Source organism: Spea bombifrons, chromosome 1 (assembly GCF_027358695.1).
Source record: "Spea bombifrons isolate aSpeBom1 chromosome 1, aSpeBom1.2.pri, whole genome shotgun sequence".
Lineage (NCBI taxonomy): Eukaryota > Metazoa > Chordata > Amphibia > Anura > Pelobatidae > Spea > Spea bombifrons.
In genome coordinates, this window is record NC_071087.1 from 155,671,442 (window position 1) to 155,689,051 (window position 17,610).

The following is a 17,610-nucleotide window of genomic DNA, read 5'->3' on the forward strand; positions in this document are numbered from 1 at the left end:
TACTGCACACAATGAAACCTACAATTCTATAATACCATATACTAAAACCAATAATATATGGATTCTAGAATATAAACGAGAACCGACTCGTTGGTTTTGAGATAACTTGGTAAGCCAACTATAACTATAAATTCTCTACATTTCACATGGAGGGTCCTGAAATCTAAACTGCCTACCGGCCCTGGCGGGTGATCAGCATTTTACCCCATCCAACTCCACACCCCTTAAAGCCAATTAAGGGCTTGCTCCACCTCAATGCACAACTAGCCCTATCCCTTTATGTTAGCCACACCCCGTTCTGCCTCCAATAAAGAGCAGGACAGGGGGAGGGGACAGCCATGAAAAGTTCCCAGACATGACAATAACTGCAATTTAGTGAACAAAACCCTTTCTTTTATTTAAGTAGAGAACCCCACGAGCAAAGACAGGACGCTCCGCAAGTCACGAGAAACATGGAGTCTTCAATATTTGATTTCTATAGCGCCATCCTATTCTGCAGCGCTGTACAAAGTAAGGCTAAACATAGAGCAAGATGACTTTGGTTACATGGACATTTTAAAGCAGTCTGACTGTTCTGATCGCCATAAAAATTATAATTTAGTAACCAAAGAAAGTAGAAAAACAAATATTATCTTCTCACATACTACATAAGCTGAGCTCCTGAAATACATCTGAACCTGGGCACTCTGCCCCTTCCTGGCATTCAGAGGGTAACAGGGCACTTGACATACCAAAACGCACTTTAAAGGCGCTGTTCCACTTAGACAAAGCAATGACTGCACTAATAGCTTAAATAAACCTTACCCTTTCCACAACTTATATATTTTTTTTTTTAGTTACTGCGACCAATCGGTGCTTGCCGTTTTGTCACATGACAATTAAATATTCTCAGCAAAAATGATGAATGAAGAAATCAGTTATTTGTTGAAGGAATTATATTTCTGAGAAGGTTTTAGGCATTCAGCAGTACCAGGAACGATGTATCTAATACTGAATTTAGTTACAAAACTGTTACATTCAGCAGGTGGAACAGAGTATGTATTTTTTAAGATTTCGATCAATTTGGTTTTGCTTTCCAATATTTCAGAGGCGTTATCTTGGGAAAGCAGATTCACTACGCACTGAACCGAATGAACCGAATGAAGGGTAACCTTAACGTAAAGGTAAAAAGAAGAAAAACTTGAACCGAGTTCCCAAATATTATTCTTAGGTTTAAACATCATTCAATGCAGAACCCAAATAATTTGGTGTTAACATTCCATCCCATCGCCCATCCCCCACGTCTAACTTTGTGGTATCTTCGGAGCGACGATGCGGTTTATATAGCGGACATGCTGCCTGCGTAGATTAATCACTTTTCAACATGGTATAAAAATGTCTCGGTCTCAGCACACACTGCCACTTATTAAAAGCATTTAGCACCAAAGTCTTACAGAAGCTTCTAGCGGAACATAAGAGAATCGGATACATGCGGTGCTCATTACTTACCGTATTGTTTCCAGAAGCCGATCCAGAATTTCTTGGAATATCTTGCCCTTGGTCTTTACTTTGATCCTCGGTGCCACGAGTTACAAGAATCCTAAAATGTGGCTGTCTGACATTTTGCTCCTGTCTAATTTTAAAAGTGCACCCTTGCCCCTGTGAGGACCGCTCCACGGAATCATTCTGAAAAACGTTGCTGAAGTCTTTGCCGCAGGTTCTCCTTTCCGTATTCGCGCCATTTTCTACAGGGCTGGTGCTTTCTGGACGCGGCTGCAGCGGGTACGAGGTGCTCCTTTCCAATCGAAAACGAGGGTATCTGACCAAGCGGTCACCTTTCGTGCCGGTAAAACCAAAGTTATATTCTCCTCCGCCGTTACCGTTGCCGCACTGGGACTGCTGCAGCTGAAACACGAAGCACCTTTTCCCCGCGTTCCCCGACGTGTCCGGAAGATGCTGCAGAGACCAACGCCGGGGTTCAACGCTGAACTCGTCGTGATCCTCGTGACTCGGAGGCATCAACCTCACCTGGTGGATCTCCGGACCTGCGGGCTGTCCATTAATCCTTACACCCCCGACACTCTTGCTCGAGGTGGACACATACGCTCTTTCTTCCACGTCTACGATACTTTGCGAGCTTCCATTCTGCTCCACAAAAGGACTCAGAGAAAACCTGGGAGGGAAAGAACTCGCGCCGTTCATCTGGTGTCTTAAAGAATCGTGAACCTGGGGAGGAGAATTCCCAGGAGTATCTTGCAAACTACTCGCGGAAGAGGAATTTTTCCTAACCGCCGAAACGTAATGCTCGTTGAAGTCCGCAAAAGAAAACACTCCATCCGAAAACTCCGAAGACTCGCATTCGTCCGCGTCCCCGTTCACTGAATTGCGTTGAAGGGAGATCTGCATGGATGAACTCCGCGTCGGCCGCGCGTCGATATTATTTACTAGCTGGGGGATGAACATGGAAGAGCTGCGTTTAAGTTCCCCCTCTTCCTGAAGATCCCCATCGCCATAGTCCGACCCGTGCCTCGAGTAAGGGTGAGAGCCGCTTCTCCTCGGCAGCGTATGCAGCGACATGAAAAAGTCGTCTTCTCTCTCCTGTTCTAGGACATCTGATTCAGGAGCCGTGTTGCTTCGTCCGGAGCCAAAATGAAACCGTAGCCGGTGGGCCATGGTTTAACAGCAGACAGGAAAAAAAAACGAAGAAGGGAACAACAGCGCGGGCTCTGCCAAAACTTAAAAGTCAAAAACACGGACTCCGACAAAAAGTGTCCCATCGGCTAAACTGTTAGCACTGCAGTACTGATAGCGACAGATAGCAGAAATAGCCAGAGTGACAGGCAGCATTCCAGGCATGATTGGATAAGAGCAATCAGCGCTCCTACATACTGTGACATAGGGTGGCTGGAGTCACATGACATTTGTTCCCCCTTCTCCAGTGCGGGCAAAGTTTTTATTATTTATTTTTTTTCCCCGTTGTGTGTCCGGCAGCGAGAGCCTGAAACAGCACCTTCCCAGCTGCTCGGTTTCCATCAGAATAGAGCAGCCCAGTGGGAAAAAAAAAGTTTCACAGCTGAGTTAAGAGGCAAACACAGTCAGGACTGTTGTAAATCTAAACCACATCGTATTCGTCGGGCACTTTCCTTTTGGCAAGAAAAAAAGAAACCATGGAAAAAAAAAAAAAAAAGAGAGAGAGAGGGGAGGAAAAAAAAAGAAAAGGGAGAAAACAGACGCTCTTCATTGTTACAATAAACTATGTGCATTACCTTCTGGAGAGCTTACAAGTCCCTTGTTCTCGATATGATGGAGTGTTCTGTTTCTCCATAGATAAACTAGAAAGAAACAGGCTAATAAAACGTTCCTTGAGGCTCCGGTGACGGAACAAAGTAGTTCTGTTCTTCCTCTTCCAGAGATGTTTACCTCTCCGCGTGATTCTGACCTCCTTCTCCTTTTCTAGTAGTGACATCTGCTTCTTCTGCACGTCATATAGATTTTATGCTCTGGACTAAACACTGGATCATGATTTTTTATTTTTATTTTATTTAACATTGATGTAAGGTTTTTTCCCCTTTTTTGCCATGGATCTTACAATAATACTATTAAAATTATATTATTATTATATATTAAATTATATATATAAAAATATATTTAAGAGGTAAAATTATTTTATTACTTTATTATTTTTTAATAAATGCACCGTGGGTATTTGCGCATGCACTGGTGCACTTACGCTTTGTGGCCTAGCTATGTGTGCTAAGCAGGTGTGTGTTACGCACATTTTGCACGGGTGTTCCTGATTTCCCAGCATGATTTTCTACCAGTACAACCCCAGCGTCCACTACAGTTCTGTTGCCTTCCCCGACAACCTACAATCTGGGCCAAAATAGATCCCCCAACTCGAGATCTCCGCACCCCAGATGTCTCCACATCACCACTGCTCCAACCAAATAATCCACACCCAAGAAGCCCTTCTCTTCCATCTCATCGCCCCAAATAGATTGTAAGCTCACAAGACCAGAGCTCTCTTCTACACGTATATCTTAATCTTGTCAACTTTGTCAAGTTTTAATATTAGTGTTCAGTTTCGCTCTTCCCTATTGCAATAACACTATGTAATATGTAATATACCATGGAAATATATATATTATTTCTGGTATTTTTCTCTAAAGGAACCAATATGACCACTTGATCGAGATCATTACTTGTTTCAGTAGAAGAGATCTTGGTTATGAAGTAAGGATTCTGTTACGGTACTTGCATTTTTAAAAGCGACTTTGGAAAATTGAAGTGGGTATTAAGTGAGCAATTTGAGTTTTTTGGGTGTTTTTTTTTTATTTTTTACAACAGCAGGATCCAAGATCCACGTATGAGAGCAGTTCCAGCAGCACTGGAAGCTGGGTTTGGTTTACAACGTATGTGCCAACGTTCAGTACAATCCCCCATTGTTTTCGCCGAACTATGAGCCAACAGTGAGAGAAAAAAAACCCCATTGGTATCAGCTGCGCTGTAAAAATCCTATGTGTGGATTGGCAAGATCACAGGTGCAAGACTCGTTTCAACACTTTCTGCAAATTTAGGGGAAAAGAAGCCAACGACTCCATTTCCATACTATTATTAATAAATGAGCTTTTCAGAATGGGATTTAAACAAAAAAAAAAAAACACACATTACCAACACTTATTACTTATATGCAATAAGAGATTGGCCTCCAGGAAAAAGGTTTGATTCTGACACCTTAAAGAAGTAGTCCATACCAGCGCTGAAGTCTAAGTGATTTTGTGGGTTACAGATAGAACATGATGGGTAGAGATTACAGATGGATGAATAAGCCCAGAAAACGCTGCAATATTTTTACCAAGCATGAGGAATAAATATCATACAACGAAGGGGAGGACTGAAGGCGAGTCGGGTGGGCAGTTGGGGTGAAGCAATATCGAAACATTGCGATGGGTCAGCACGACACTTTCGGAAGGGGGAAACTCAGTGGGGTCACCTTTCCTTACCCACTTATGTCTAAGGCTAACTACGCCTCCACACATGCTAGCCCAGCCTCCATTTACACCTAGACACACCCCTCATCAAGCCACTCCCCCACAAGAGGAGGGGCTCCAGGTACTTAAAACAATATTTAAAAATCTCATCAACTCACCAAACGATTCTCATCAAAGACTTCAAACAACAACCGATGGTTCGTGGGGTGGACCTGAAAAAGGAGAAAGGCGTTATTATTACAAAGAGACACGGTCTGTGCTGCGAAATCACTCCGATGTCCTAAAACAAACCGCCTGGCATCCGGAACGCACAACAGGTCCGCTTACACCACGTCACAACTATTTGCACCATATGGATTTGGTGTACTTCACATGGCCCTGATTGATGCGTTTGGATGGCGTGAAACGGAATGCTAAAAGCTGGACCACAAGTCATGGCTGATGTGGCCGGGGCTCGCCGCTTAATCTTTTGGGGCCGGGAAATCTCCTCGATGATTTTTGCCACCGTAAAATACAGACGGCAAAGGCAACTGCGGTCATGTTGGCGGGTCATTAATGATCATTATTTATTGATTTATATAGCACCATCATATACCCCAGCGCTGTAGACTGCATAAACAGTACATAACAAGCAGAGCATCGTATGATTTAGACAGAAACAAAAAGTAAGAAAGGTCCAGCTCAAACAAACAAACTTAGAATCTGGAGGGGAAAGTGTCATTTACCCTTCATTTTTACTCTAATGCTAAAGATATTGATTCTGAATATTTGTCATATGAATATGGTTCTGCTTAATCGTCTTCTTAAGGGTGAAAAAAGTTTAATTTTTAGGTTTATTTGAGGGGCTTGCAGGTAATTGTAAGCTCCTGCACCCTATGTGCAAACATTTTCAATTGTCTTTGTTAAATACTTTTCCTGTCCTTTATTGTAACAGCGCTACGGAATCTGTTGGCGCTATATAAACACCATGTGAGCGGTGTAGGAGCAAAGATGATTTTAAGGTACCTCGCGGCACATCTTCTTTGAAATAAAACGCCAGGATTTTCTTTACCGCCCCCCCAAACCAGCCGCTAAGGTCCTGTACAATCAATTATAGCGCTCCCCACTAGCACAGGAGTTATCCTGTATTACATTTCCTCGGCTTCTTATCCAGTGCTTTGGGGAAGGGAGATTAGACTTGGCTGCTAAGCCAATTGAAGTTCTAAAAAAAGACTTAATGGACAAAACACGGTGGAAAAATACCTCTGTCATCTTCATTCTCTGCTAACCATTCCAAAGCTCGCTTCTTAGGAGCAAGCTATTAAAATGCACATTTTTCTTTTATTCATTTATTTTTTTTTTTGAGAAAAACCCAATAAAAGGAAGAAAAAAATACTTACTCTGAAAAAAAATTCTTCATTCCATTTTGGATTCAAAGTCTGAAAGAAAAAAAGAAATATTTACATAGTTAAGCTCTTAAAATATATCTGACGTGTATCTGTTTCTTATTGTACTTATGAAAGTTCAAAGAAGTCAGGCCACACAAATTTATGTGAATCGACTGAAACGCTATCCGACCAGTGACCTCAGAGTGTGGAAGTAGCTAGGAAGATCTGAGAATAATTTGCACCTAAAAATAGAGGCCCTATTGATAGCAGACAGATCATTCTGAGTTCTGTCCACGGGAGAAGGATAGAGGTCTCTCGAACATGCTGATGACAATGTTGAAATTGTCCACATGAGGAGAGTTACGATGATAACCTTTAGGGATCAGGGAGCTTCTCGACGGGAGGCCTCTTATGGACCTTAGAATTCCAGGAGAACATTTGTGTAATAATACACAGCTTATTATTATTATTATATCAATATACACGCATGAAGATAAAGAAATGTAATATAAGGTGGCTTCTCTTAACCATCTTGTTTTTAAAGCAACCTTCTTAAGGACGTTATGAAGCTATATCATGTCATCTAAAGAACATGGCAAGCAAATAGCTGTTCATTTTTCTGACAAGTTACTGCTTTTGCAAAATGATGACTGTAGGATATAGTTTGAAAAGGCTTTTGTGGCTGAGGGATAGGTTCATGGACATAATCATCATTAGATGCCCATCACTGACGTATCTGCTCACTGAGGACATGTAACATTGAATTTGAAGCACATAAGACCCGTTCAGCCCCACGTAGCCTTCACATTTTTTCCTGATGTAAAGACTCAAACCTTAAATCAGTCGTTGGTCTCTTAGATTCAGGAGCCATATGTCTATCCCATGCATGTTTAAATTCCTTTATTGAATTAATCTCTATCACATTTCCACTTCTCAGTAAAGATGGTAGATGGAGGGAAGGTAAGAGAGGGAGTGTGAAGATCACACTGAAGAGACAGAGCTTACAATCTGTTTTAGGTCTCTGAATCTGCCTAAAGAGGCGATGGGCTTTCCATCAGAGGTTTGCCTAGAGTCCCACTAGCATTAAAGGAAGTCCTGGCCACAGACAGACTGACCATAAAAGAAGTCAAAGTCCACGGAGCGTGGAGTGTCAGTGGCAGGGCTGGGTCCCCAGTGGTGTCTTCTGTAGTACCTTTGATATGAGATTTATTTTTAGGCAATGGGATGTTTCCTGTTTTCATCACAACCCTTGAGTTGTACCAGTGGCCCATGTTTTGGTCTGTCTCCATTGAAACAAAGTGATATCCCTGAAGGTCTGGCAGTCTAATGTGCCAATGGTAGCATCAAGGCCTACTCCTACTCCTACTGCTAGGAGAGAGCCCATCGACCAACGTCTGCTACAACGCAGCACCTACTTGCCCTTCGCTAAAAAACAATGCTTAAAATCCACATTATTGCTACTGCAGAGCTTTTACACAAATGCTAAGTTATAAATAAAAACTCTTACATTAGTTGTTCACTTTCTGTGGCTGAATTCCAATCTATTCTAGAATTCTAGAATGTTATTTTCGCTCAATACCTTACTTATTCTATAAATACTTCCAAACAATAGCCACATTATCAAGTTCTTATCCAGAGGAATGTAGCAGCTTGCAGAGAACACACAGACAAGGCCACGCTGAAGGTCATATTTTAAGGTCTTCTTACATTGGGATATAAACCCAACGGATAAGGTGGCATATATAGAGACCCCTATAACGTTTAAAGGGACAGCCCCCTTAACCTCACAAGAGGAAGAAACTATGGAACCGAAGAAAGTGGAATTGCGCTCTGTACAACACAGAAGCTGATTTACCCGCGGGAAGGTGTTGGAGGTCTGTTTAACTTTTCTTATCATGCTTTATATAGCATTTCTGCCAAAACCAAGACAGGCTTCCGTGATATCTCTGCTTAAACACACGGGGTTCGGTTAAAGCATGGGGGGGGGGGATGTGTCCATCAAAAGACGCAGTTGGACACCTCTGCCCTAAAAGCTGACTTTTCGTAGGACTGAAAATCCTACTTGATAAAATGTAAAGGCTACTTGGCTTAGCATATGCCTGCAGACCTCTAATATTTAACTAGAGATTTATCCATGCCAGCTACGTGTCTAGCAAGGGGCCGGAAATCATCTCAACACACTATGATAACATGTGCCATCTAAGTGAAGCAATACAATAACTGTGGCTGCCAATAACAAGCGTGACTGCAAACACACAGCTGGATTATTTGCCCTCTACTATGTCCCGGACTCTGAGTGCCCCACATTCAAAGGACTGCAGCTGCCCCCCACTCAGATAAACAGGATCTGTCATATCAGAAATAAAACCATACAGCACAAATTATTGTTATAATTTATTTAACATGATTTTCTTCCCTAGTATCTGCCTCCTAGAGACTGGCAAGAACATTTCATAAAGTTTTTAGCCATTTCTCATGATCCCTTAGTCAACGTTGCATTGGAAACCTACTGTCAGACCAAGGAGCAGCATGTGTGGGTATGTGTAACTTTCTGTGTGTTTGCGTAAGCATGAGTACGTATGTGTCGCTAAGTGTGAGCACGATCATGTATGTGTAAGTATAGGTGTGTGTTAGCATGAGCATGTGTTAGCATGAATGTTTGTGTGTGTTACTGTGTGTGAATGCGTGTATGTGTGAGCATGAGTATGTGTGCTTCAGCGCTTCGAATGGAAGCCACATAGGAGCTGTGATTGAAGTCTGTGCTGCGAAAGCACAAACCTCAAGTGATTTCACAGCTGAATCTTCTGATCTTCCTAACCCACCCATGATCCCAACTGCCCACAAAAGCAGAAGAGTGGGGCAGCTCAGAGGGATAGGGGCTTAGTGTTGTTTGTATGCGAGAGGTGCCATATCAATGACCCTTCGCATGTTTCAAAGGCTCGTTTTATATTATCGGTATTACATTAGTAAAAACAAAAGAAGAGCCGATATATCTCGGAAGAACTAGGAATGACGATAAACTGAAATCTATCAGTTGTTCTTTAAAAAAAAAAAAAAAAAAAAAAAAACCCTTGCTGCCTCTTTCAGCCTGAAGAAACCGGCAATAAAACTATGTACAACACAAACACGTACATACCATATATACCAGCATCAAATACATTAACATCTATGTACAAAATAAACAAATATCAAATACAAACAGTAAACACTGATTATTTTCAAGCAGATCCTCATCTCAAATACACCAAACACATAAAACCTAATATAGAAACTTTATACAACATAAAAAAAATTCCCAACGTCATTAAGGTCCCTTTTACAAGGCTGATATTAGTAACCAAAATACGCTCATTGTATGTACGCAAAATCTGGCAGTTTTTAGGTCCAAACCTGACATAATTTATGATAGATCTGCTTGAATGATACAATGAGACGTCTTGCTTTGTAGGAGAGGATATTCCCAACCCGAAATGCAAAGGCTGGGGAGATTGGACTTCCATGCTCAGACATACAGATGCCAACACTTCAAAAAACAAATGATTATTCTATAAACCGACATTGAAAATTGATTAGTTTCCCATTAAAATTAACAGTATCTCTACAGTAAAGGTTGTCAGAAATGTATCGGTTCTAAAAATACTTAATTAGTGTAACTCAATTACAGGGAAGACTGCTATTAAATGTATCCAAACTTCAGGGAACTATAAATCGGGGGAGCTCCCATTGGGTCAATACAGTAATAATCAATGGCAAGTATCATCAGGCCTTGGAGGAGAAGGAGGAGGGCAGCAGCAGCGCTGCAGTTTCTACCATAGGTGTTTTTTTCACCAGTCTTTCAAGAGTTCCTATTAAAGCTCCCACCAAGCACTATATCATGAATTATTTTTTAGTGCGGTTTAAACTGTCCCCTTTGTGTTTTACCCCATTGATGAGTCAAATCAGAAATAACAAGAGCCAAGCAGTCTGTCGAATTGGGAATCCCATTAGTCCATCAAACTATAATAATACTCATTTTGTAACTTTTTTCTCAATAAAACCGTATCTCTCCCATTTGTTTCCAGTCTTGGCAGCATGAATTATAATTGTCTAGTTTTAATGAAGCTGATACGTTTTATTGGGTGAACACAGAAAAAGATTTAAGCTTTAGGGACGTCAGAGGTTCCTTCTTTTTCTATGTTGGCCCAATAAAAACTATCCAATAGACTCCATTTTCATTGGGTTCATATAATAATATCCATTTTTTTCTATTTTTGTTATAAATAAAAAGAAACTAACTTAAAAAACAAACAGGTAAGGTTGGTTCTCACTTCAGTAGAGAGGATTCAGTTTGTTCAGATTAATCAGGTATCTTATATATTCTACAAAATGTAATATATGTTTAACCAAATACATTTCCTAATGCCACAATGCTGTTGGACATAGCTCGTCTCATAGGGTTATCATGTCCCCTAAGGTGACACTCCAGCCATCATATGCACTTTAAAGCATAACATAGCTGAGAGGTCCCTCAATGTCTTTTGCCAAAAACACCCCCCAGCTAAAGAACCTGCAGGAGATGGGTTCGGCCGAACACCTCCCCCCCGCGTGACTCACCTGGGGGACACTGCGGGCAAAGGTCGGCTCAGACCCCTGTGAGCATCGGTGGAAAGGACTGGCAAGCTGCCAATCAGTGGCAAAAATAGTCAGACCACGGAGGTGAAGGGCAGCTGCTGCAGCACAGCTGCATCTTCTGTCAGGTAAGTGCTTTACTGTTTTATTGTTTCAAAAGAATGCATACTAAAGTACTCACAGAGTACTTCAATATGTATCATTCTATACTGTTCTACCTGTCCATTTAAGCCATACAATAATAATAATAAATATATATATATATATATATTTTTTAAAGGCCCCACATAGACTAGCTACCAGGCTCCCATCAAAAACCGGTTTCGGTTTAGGAGTGAATCAGTCACCACAAGTTACAGCCGATCACACCGGGTCGCATTAACCTGCACAGATTTTGACTACGAGCCAAAAAATTCCATCCTAGACAAGCTGACGGGAAGCCTCATTCCCAGACTACATGAACATGAATTATTCCAATTCCAATCTGTTCTTTATTCTTTTCACACAAACACACACAGATCAGCCGCATGCATTCCATTGTCAACCGAGCAGTCAATGTCACCTCTGTGATTTGAGGCGATGGCCCTTGTATTATAACCTCGGCCATCGAATGAGATAAGAATGTTTTAGAGTGTGCGTGTGTGTGTGTACGCCATACAACAAAGAGATTTAAAGTAACATGAAACTTTATTTTTCATGCTTAAGAAAACAATATATTAAAGAAATGTATATCTAATATATATATATATATATATATATATATATATATATATATATATATATATATATCATTATTTTAAGCATTGGAGTAAAAGAAACTGTATTACTGGCTGCTTTCTCTCTCTGGCAATATGGGAGCTTACAATGTCCATAAAGCCCAGCCGGATCCTCACTGTCAGAAAAGAGGATCAGACAGGGCGTAAGTTTATGAAGAAGCTGGAGTAGCTTTATTTGTTTATATTAGAAGAAAAAAAAAAGGCGTCATAGAAAGGGATATGATCTCATTATACAAATACATACGGGGACAATATCATTAATAGGACTGTGCAAAGAACAAGACGCCATCCATTCAGACTTTAAGAAAGGAATCTTCACTTGAAGCAGTGAAAGAGCAGTAAAGATGTGGAATCCACTCCCCACAGAGGTTGTGCCATCAGATGCCTTTAAATATGGACTGGGGGATTATTAGCAGAGGAGAATATACAGGGATGTAACGGGTTATAAGGACGGAATTAGTTATAGTTTGTTGATACAAACTATAGAAGGACTTTTTCCCCTTTTTTGGAAATCGTTCCAATCTGAGGTTACTATAATATTATGTTAAAGACACTACAGGCACCCATTCTGTCAGAGAGAACGCGGACAGCAGGAACTAATCAGGAATATAAATAATATAGTTTTATTTCACTTAAATGCTTAATTAATGCTTATATTAAATATATTGTGTATAAAATCTGAAAGTAGTAAAGCCAGCACTCACGGTCTTTAATAGTGCTTCATTTTTATTGCAAGGTGCTAAAATGTCAACATTTGAGTCCAGCTTGTGGACTCAAATGTTGACATTTTCTTTAGCGTAAAAAAGTTTAGCGTCACTTTAACTACAACAGAAAAAAATAAATAAATAAATAAAAAAACGCTAAAAATATTTAACCCTTTCACTACTAGGAAATGTTATGATGAAATCCAAATTGCATTGATTGCACCATGTTGCCCTTCGGAGGCTCAATTTTCCCCTCATCCCATTGGACAGCACTACGGAATACAATGGCGCTATATAAAACAAATAATAACAATAAGGCAATCTAGGACCTAACCTTTTGGACCAATTCGTTGCTTAAGACTCTGCCATAGGATTCTGTACGTTCGCAGCTGTTACACTTCAAACAATGTTATCTCGAACACCAGATCTAATGTAGATGGCGATTCTGTTTGCCCAGAGCATCTATTATATACGTTATATTTACGATAGCCGTCGGTATTATATGAAAGGCTCTAAACAATGTTTCTTGTTAAATCCCTACCGCAATCTTCAGAGCTGCAGTAACAGCCTGACAACGCGGCACAAACCACCATAAGGGATTATAGGTTCCTGCTCACAACGGCAAACAAACCTGTTCCTTAACTCCTTCTGGGCAGTACGAGCAATCCAAACACAACCAGGACTAAGCTCTCCGCCGTACGGCTACCAAGCCCCGTCTCTCCCGGGTTTCTCTACCATTCCAGTGTAATTCACCTCCATGTACTAACCTACGTGTCGAACGGCGACTTCTCTGGGATCAGCAGGAAGGTAAACTCCCGAAGCCCTGCGTTCCTGCCGGCCAAACCTCAGAATACCTGCGAAGTCTGGCAGGCTATGGTTTACTACACAACAAACAATGGCCCCGTTAACCAATAACAGCCCCGCTTCCTGTTTCCAAAACACGCTTAACTACGATCTGCAACTTATTCCATTCCACCAAATGTTGGTGGGTGAAAAAGAACTTTTTGTATATGTTTGTTGTCTGAAAGAACTATAAAACTTTTGTTTTTTAAATTGACTTTATAAGCACATATTTTATGCAGATAGTAGATAAGCGGAACAACCTCCCAGCAGAAGTGGTATAGGTTTAATAAATGCATGTAATAAGTATATGGACCGTTTAAGGTCTGCGCAGGGCCTCAGTCGGGGGACGATGTCCTGATGGCCAGTCTGTCACTTTAACTCTCATTTAGTAATAAAAATTATAGATACAATGCAAACACTTAACTATGGTCCAGTAATGAACTCAAAGTTCTATAGAACAATCCTAAAGGGGGGTTTGCGTGTAAAGAGAGGGTCTACACACTACACTACAAATTGTCCTTACAGTATTGGATTTTGCGCTTCTGTGATGACACAGAACCTCTTCACCTTAACCCTCACGGGTCTGGATCGGTATTGACTGATGGCGGTAGAGACTAAAGCCTTAAATCTCTATAACCAGAGATCTGTAGGCCCCCGATCAGTCGCAGCTTCCCTGCCCCCACAATCATTATAACAAACAATAACTATAACTGACAAGTAATTAATCAAACCTCAAAATCAGGGTGTCTGTTCCGAAGGTGAAACAAACGAGGGCAATTATTCTGTCATTCCAAAGATTATTATCGAGGTGTGTGCTAATCGTCCATACAACATTTTCACCGCACTCCATTGACCTGAATACACACATTTCCCGTAGCTCCCACTTGACCACCAGATAGCGAGAGATTTTACCCCCCTACAGCCGGACGGGTATTGAAACCGAACGGGGGGGGGGGTTGTGGCGGGGTAAATAAAGAGCTGGAGACCCCTACAAATCACCACTTTTGGCTGAGCTGCTAATACAGATGATTATTTCCAGTAACATCAATGTAGGCCTACATGTCACATGACAATTACGTGTTCCCAGCAAAAATTAAACAGTTTATGAGGCAAAATAAATAATAATAAATAATATATATACTGTATTTCTTCAGCTCTGGCGAAGCGCGAGCGATATGAGGGCTTACGTCGGAGAGATCTCCTAGAAACAAAGTTAATCTGTTACTTATTGCTCTGGAAAGCCACGGAGCCCTTCGGTTTGGACTGTACTCTGACTGCATGAAGCTGCTTTCCACTAGCAGGCGATGAAACCGAGCGCACACATAACGCATAAAGCTGCAGTCCCACCTACTCTGCAGAATTTAACGCTTTTAGAACAAAAGCGTTAGAAACACTATTCATAATACCGACAAAATACTTCCTTGATCCTGTAAGATTTGGCCTCCATCATTTTTTTTTTTTGAGGGGGAATACTTAAATTCACATGACACAGAGGTGCTGAAGACAGGGAATGGAGTACAGAATGGGTGGTAATGATGCAGGGGCAGAGACGGGAGGTATATTGATGCAGGAGTGTAGATATTTAAGTGATGCCATTAGTTTTATCTTATTGTTGCCCTTGCTGGACTGATATCAGATGCATCATATTTATATGGACAGCATACAGATAAACACCAGCACTCAAACTCACACTCGTACTCTCCACACTGAGGCATAGGAGTGACGAGCTTTGGCTGCTACCAGCACGAATTCACTTTTTGGGCTATACATGTTACTAGATATTATTTACCGACTTAAATGGCACCTCATATTCCACAGCGCTGTACAACGGGCTCCGTGTAAGTGACTGATATTAACTATTTAATATCTCAATTTCACTCATTGAAAGGTGACAGTGCCACTGATAACCGAGTTGTGTTAACCATTCCCTGCAGGTCTTTGCAGGTTGTGTTTTTTGTTATTTGGAGTGCGTGTTACTGGTGACTGATAAGCGTGGTGTATTCGGTAATTACCCCGAACTGATTGTATTTAGAGATTAGCAGGTTCTCATTCCCTTCGGGAGCCCCAAATGAACAAGTGACACAAGCAATTAACCCATGACCTACCGACAACCGCCAGGCCAGGTGCAGATGAACACCGTCATGGACCCCGGAACCTGAGAATCTGCCCCTTTGCCACCTGGTCTTGCGAATGGGGCAACAATCCTGAGAGTCAGGGGGCAAATGCAGAGAGATCCCAGGAATGAGGTTAACCGCATCATAAAACGTCAATTCCAATAAAGAGGATCGGTCACTTTTCCCAAACCCTATATATTGCAGTCGTTTAAAAGAAATGTATGATATAGATAAGCAATATATTGGTAGTAGAAAGGAACATTATGTATAAACGATGGGAGCACCGCACTCATTTACCTTTTCTCTGGATCTGTGTGATTATTCCTCCCCATCAAATTATCTCGCCTGTTATGTTGCTGATGTTCATTCGTTATATTTTCACAACCTGTTGTTTTAACATCATACACCTTTTTTTTTTTTATTTTTTTTATTCAGAGCTTGCTTATTTAGAACACATCTGCTCGGGGATTGTCTCTGTTCATTTGGGGGTTAACCGTAATTATGGTTATTGGTGATCCATTTAACAAGGAACCGGGCCCTACAGATCGGAGCTTTAGAGGGTCCTTGGCGGCAGTGGCTGAAAATGTCACAGATGGTTTAGTACAGCGCTACGGAATATGATGGTGCTATACCAATTAATAAATAATAGTAAAAAAATCTATTATCTATGAAAAAATAAAATAAAAAGTTTTGGACGCTCATTCATTGTCACATTCACCCGCCTGCACAATTAACCTTTAACTCCAGCTGCGTGGCCGATTAGTTTAAGTCCCGACACTTCAAGAACCCCGTTCTCCTAAGCATGTCGTTTAATGGAATTCCGAGAGCTGACCAGTTCAGCTTTGTTTTCCACGATACGGAGTCTCCCGAGCGCACCGCTGGGTATAAACAAACTGGTGTGAACTGGTGGAGTCCTGGAAGCATGTACAGTAAACAAGGCGGCCGTGACGGGTGCGCAGCAGGGCAGGTATCTAGCGAAGGCATTATACCACAAACAGTCCGGATAACACGTACAGTACGCAGAACCGGCACTTCTGGTTCCTAAGGAGGGTGAAGACGTAATTATCAGAGTCCGGGAAGATCTATTTATTCCTATAAAGACATTCGACTGCAGAAAGGAGACATTTCTACTAAAGTAGCCTCACGGCGCGATTAACTTTCCTTAGTCTATTAACCTCTACCACTTCTGCAGGGAGGCTGCCCCGCTTATCTACCACCGTCTTCTGTGGCATATTCTGTTCACTCCTACGCCATACTCTGCCTATACTGGGTGGATAATGCAGATTTGTTTTCGGAGGACTGGTTCATAGGTCACGGAATACGGAATCCTTTCCCCCCGCGATCGTTATAGCATTTGAGCTCAGAGCCATGTTAACGCCAGCATGAGGTCCATGCAAACAGCTCGGCACCTGCTGGCGTTACCAGAGTTATTCACTGTTCTGGGAACCCCGCGGTATAGAGTGTACGTTAAGCATGTATGTGAGTCGAGAGACAGTCTGGGAACACGGCCAGTTCTGGCCCAGGCCACCGAATGCAAAGAAATGTAAAAATAGCATTTAGCGCTCCTATAGCTATGTACTAGATCAGCGCCGACCGCATGGAGCGCGACCACCCGCTGGGCTATCTCATTGCAATCGATGGCGTTGCAGTCGAGGGTCTTCAAATGACATCGTGAGCTCTGGGGACTAGGACTCGCATCACCTTTAAATCAGCAAGATTACCTCAAAGTCTTTGTGAGCATTAAATTATGCATTTTTCAGGGCCGGGTAAGTTCTTCACAATGGAGAAACTGGTCTGCGTTGGCCTTTCATAGGGTATAGTGAAACCCCAGAGGTTAAACTATGACATCATTTTCATTCTACATAGAACAGATGATGCATTAGGCTACCACGGGAGATAATTCCAGGGCAACAAACTGGTTTAAGGCTTTGCAAAAACTTTTTACATAAATCGAACGCAATAAAGTCCTTTGGTGCTTTTTATGTATGAATGCCTAAACCATCCCGATTAGCATCTCTTTTAATCACGAAGAACTTTGCCCCATTCATTTTCTTCTCAGGGATTGCTTAATTCCAGCCTGTAGTCATGTGACATCAGTGCACCGATAGTCCAAATACCTGCCCGGCATGGCGGCAGATGCCGCAGAGTCTTTATTTGATAAAGCAATAAAGCCCCAGATGCGATTCCGTGTTTGTTTAACATGCTATAAAGCACTAGGTGGAGATAAA

At 41.6% G+C, this 17,610-nt stretch overlaps 1 protein-coding gene across 8 annotated transcripts in view; it reads right to left on the reverse strand.

Annotated features, from left to right (window-relative positions):
• The window catches only part of NEDD4L (NEDD4 like E3 ubiquitin protein ligase), a 183,638-nt gene that overhangs the window by 69,696 nt on the left and 96,332 nt on the right, over positions 1 to 17,610 (reverse strand). For 3 of the 8 annotated variants that reach the window (XM_053448183.1, XM_053448182.1, XM_053448181.1), the window contains exons 4-5: positions 6,350 to 6,388; positions 5,129 to 5,182 (exon numbers count right to left, since the gene is read on the reverse strand). In XM_053448183.1, coding sequence (XP_053304158.1) covers positions 5,129 to 5,182; positions 6,350 to 6,388 — 93 coding nt within the window. Of the gene's footprint in view, positions 1 to 1,488; positions 2,790 to 5,128; positions 5,183 to 6,349; positions 6,389 to 17,610 lie in introns of those variants that run through there. The other 5 variants (XM_053448178.1, XM_053448176.1, XM_053448179.1 and 2 more) reach the window with 3 other exon arrangements.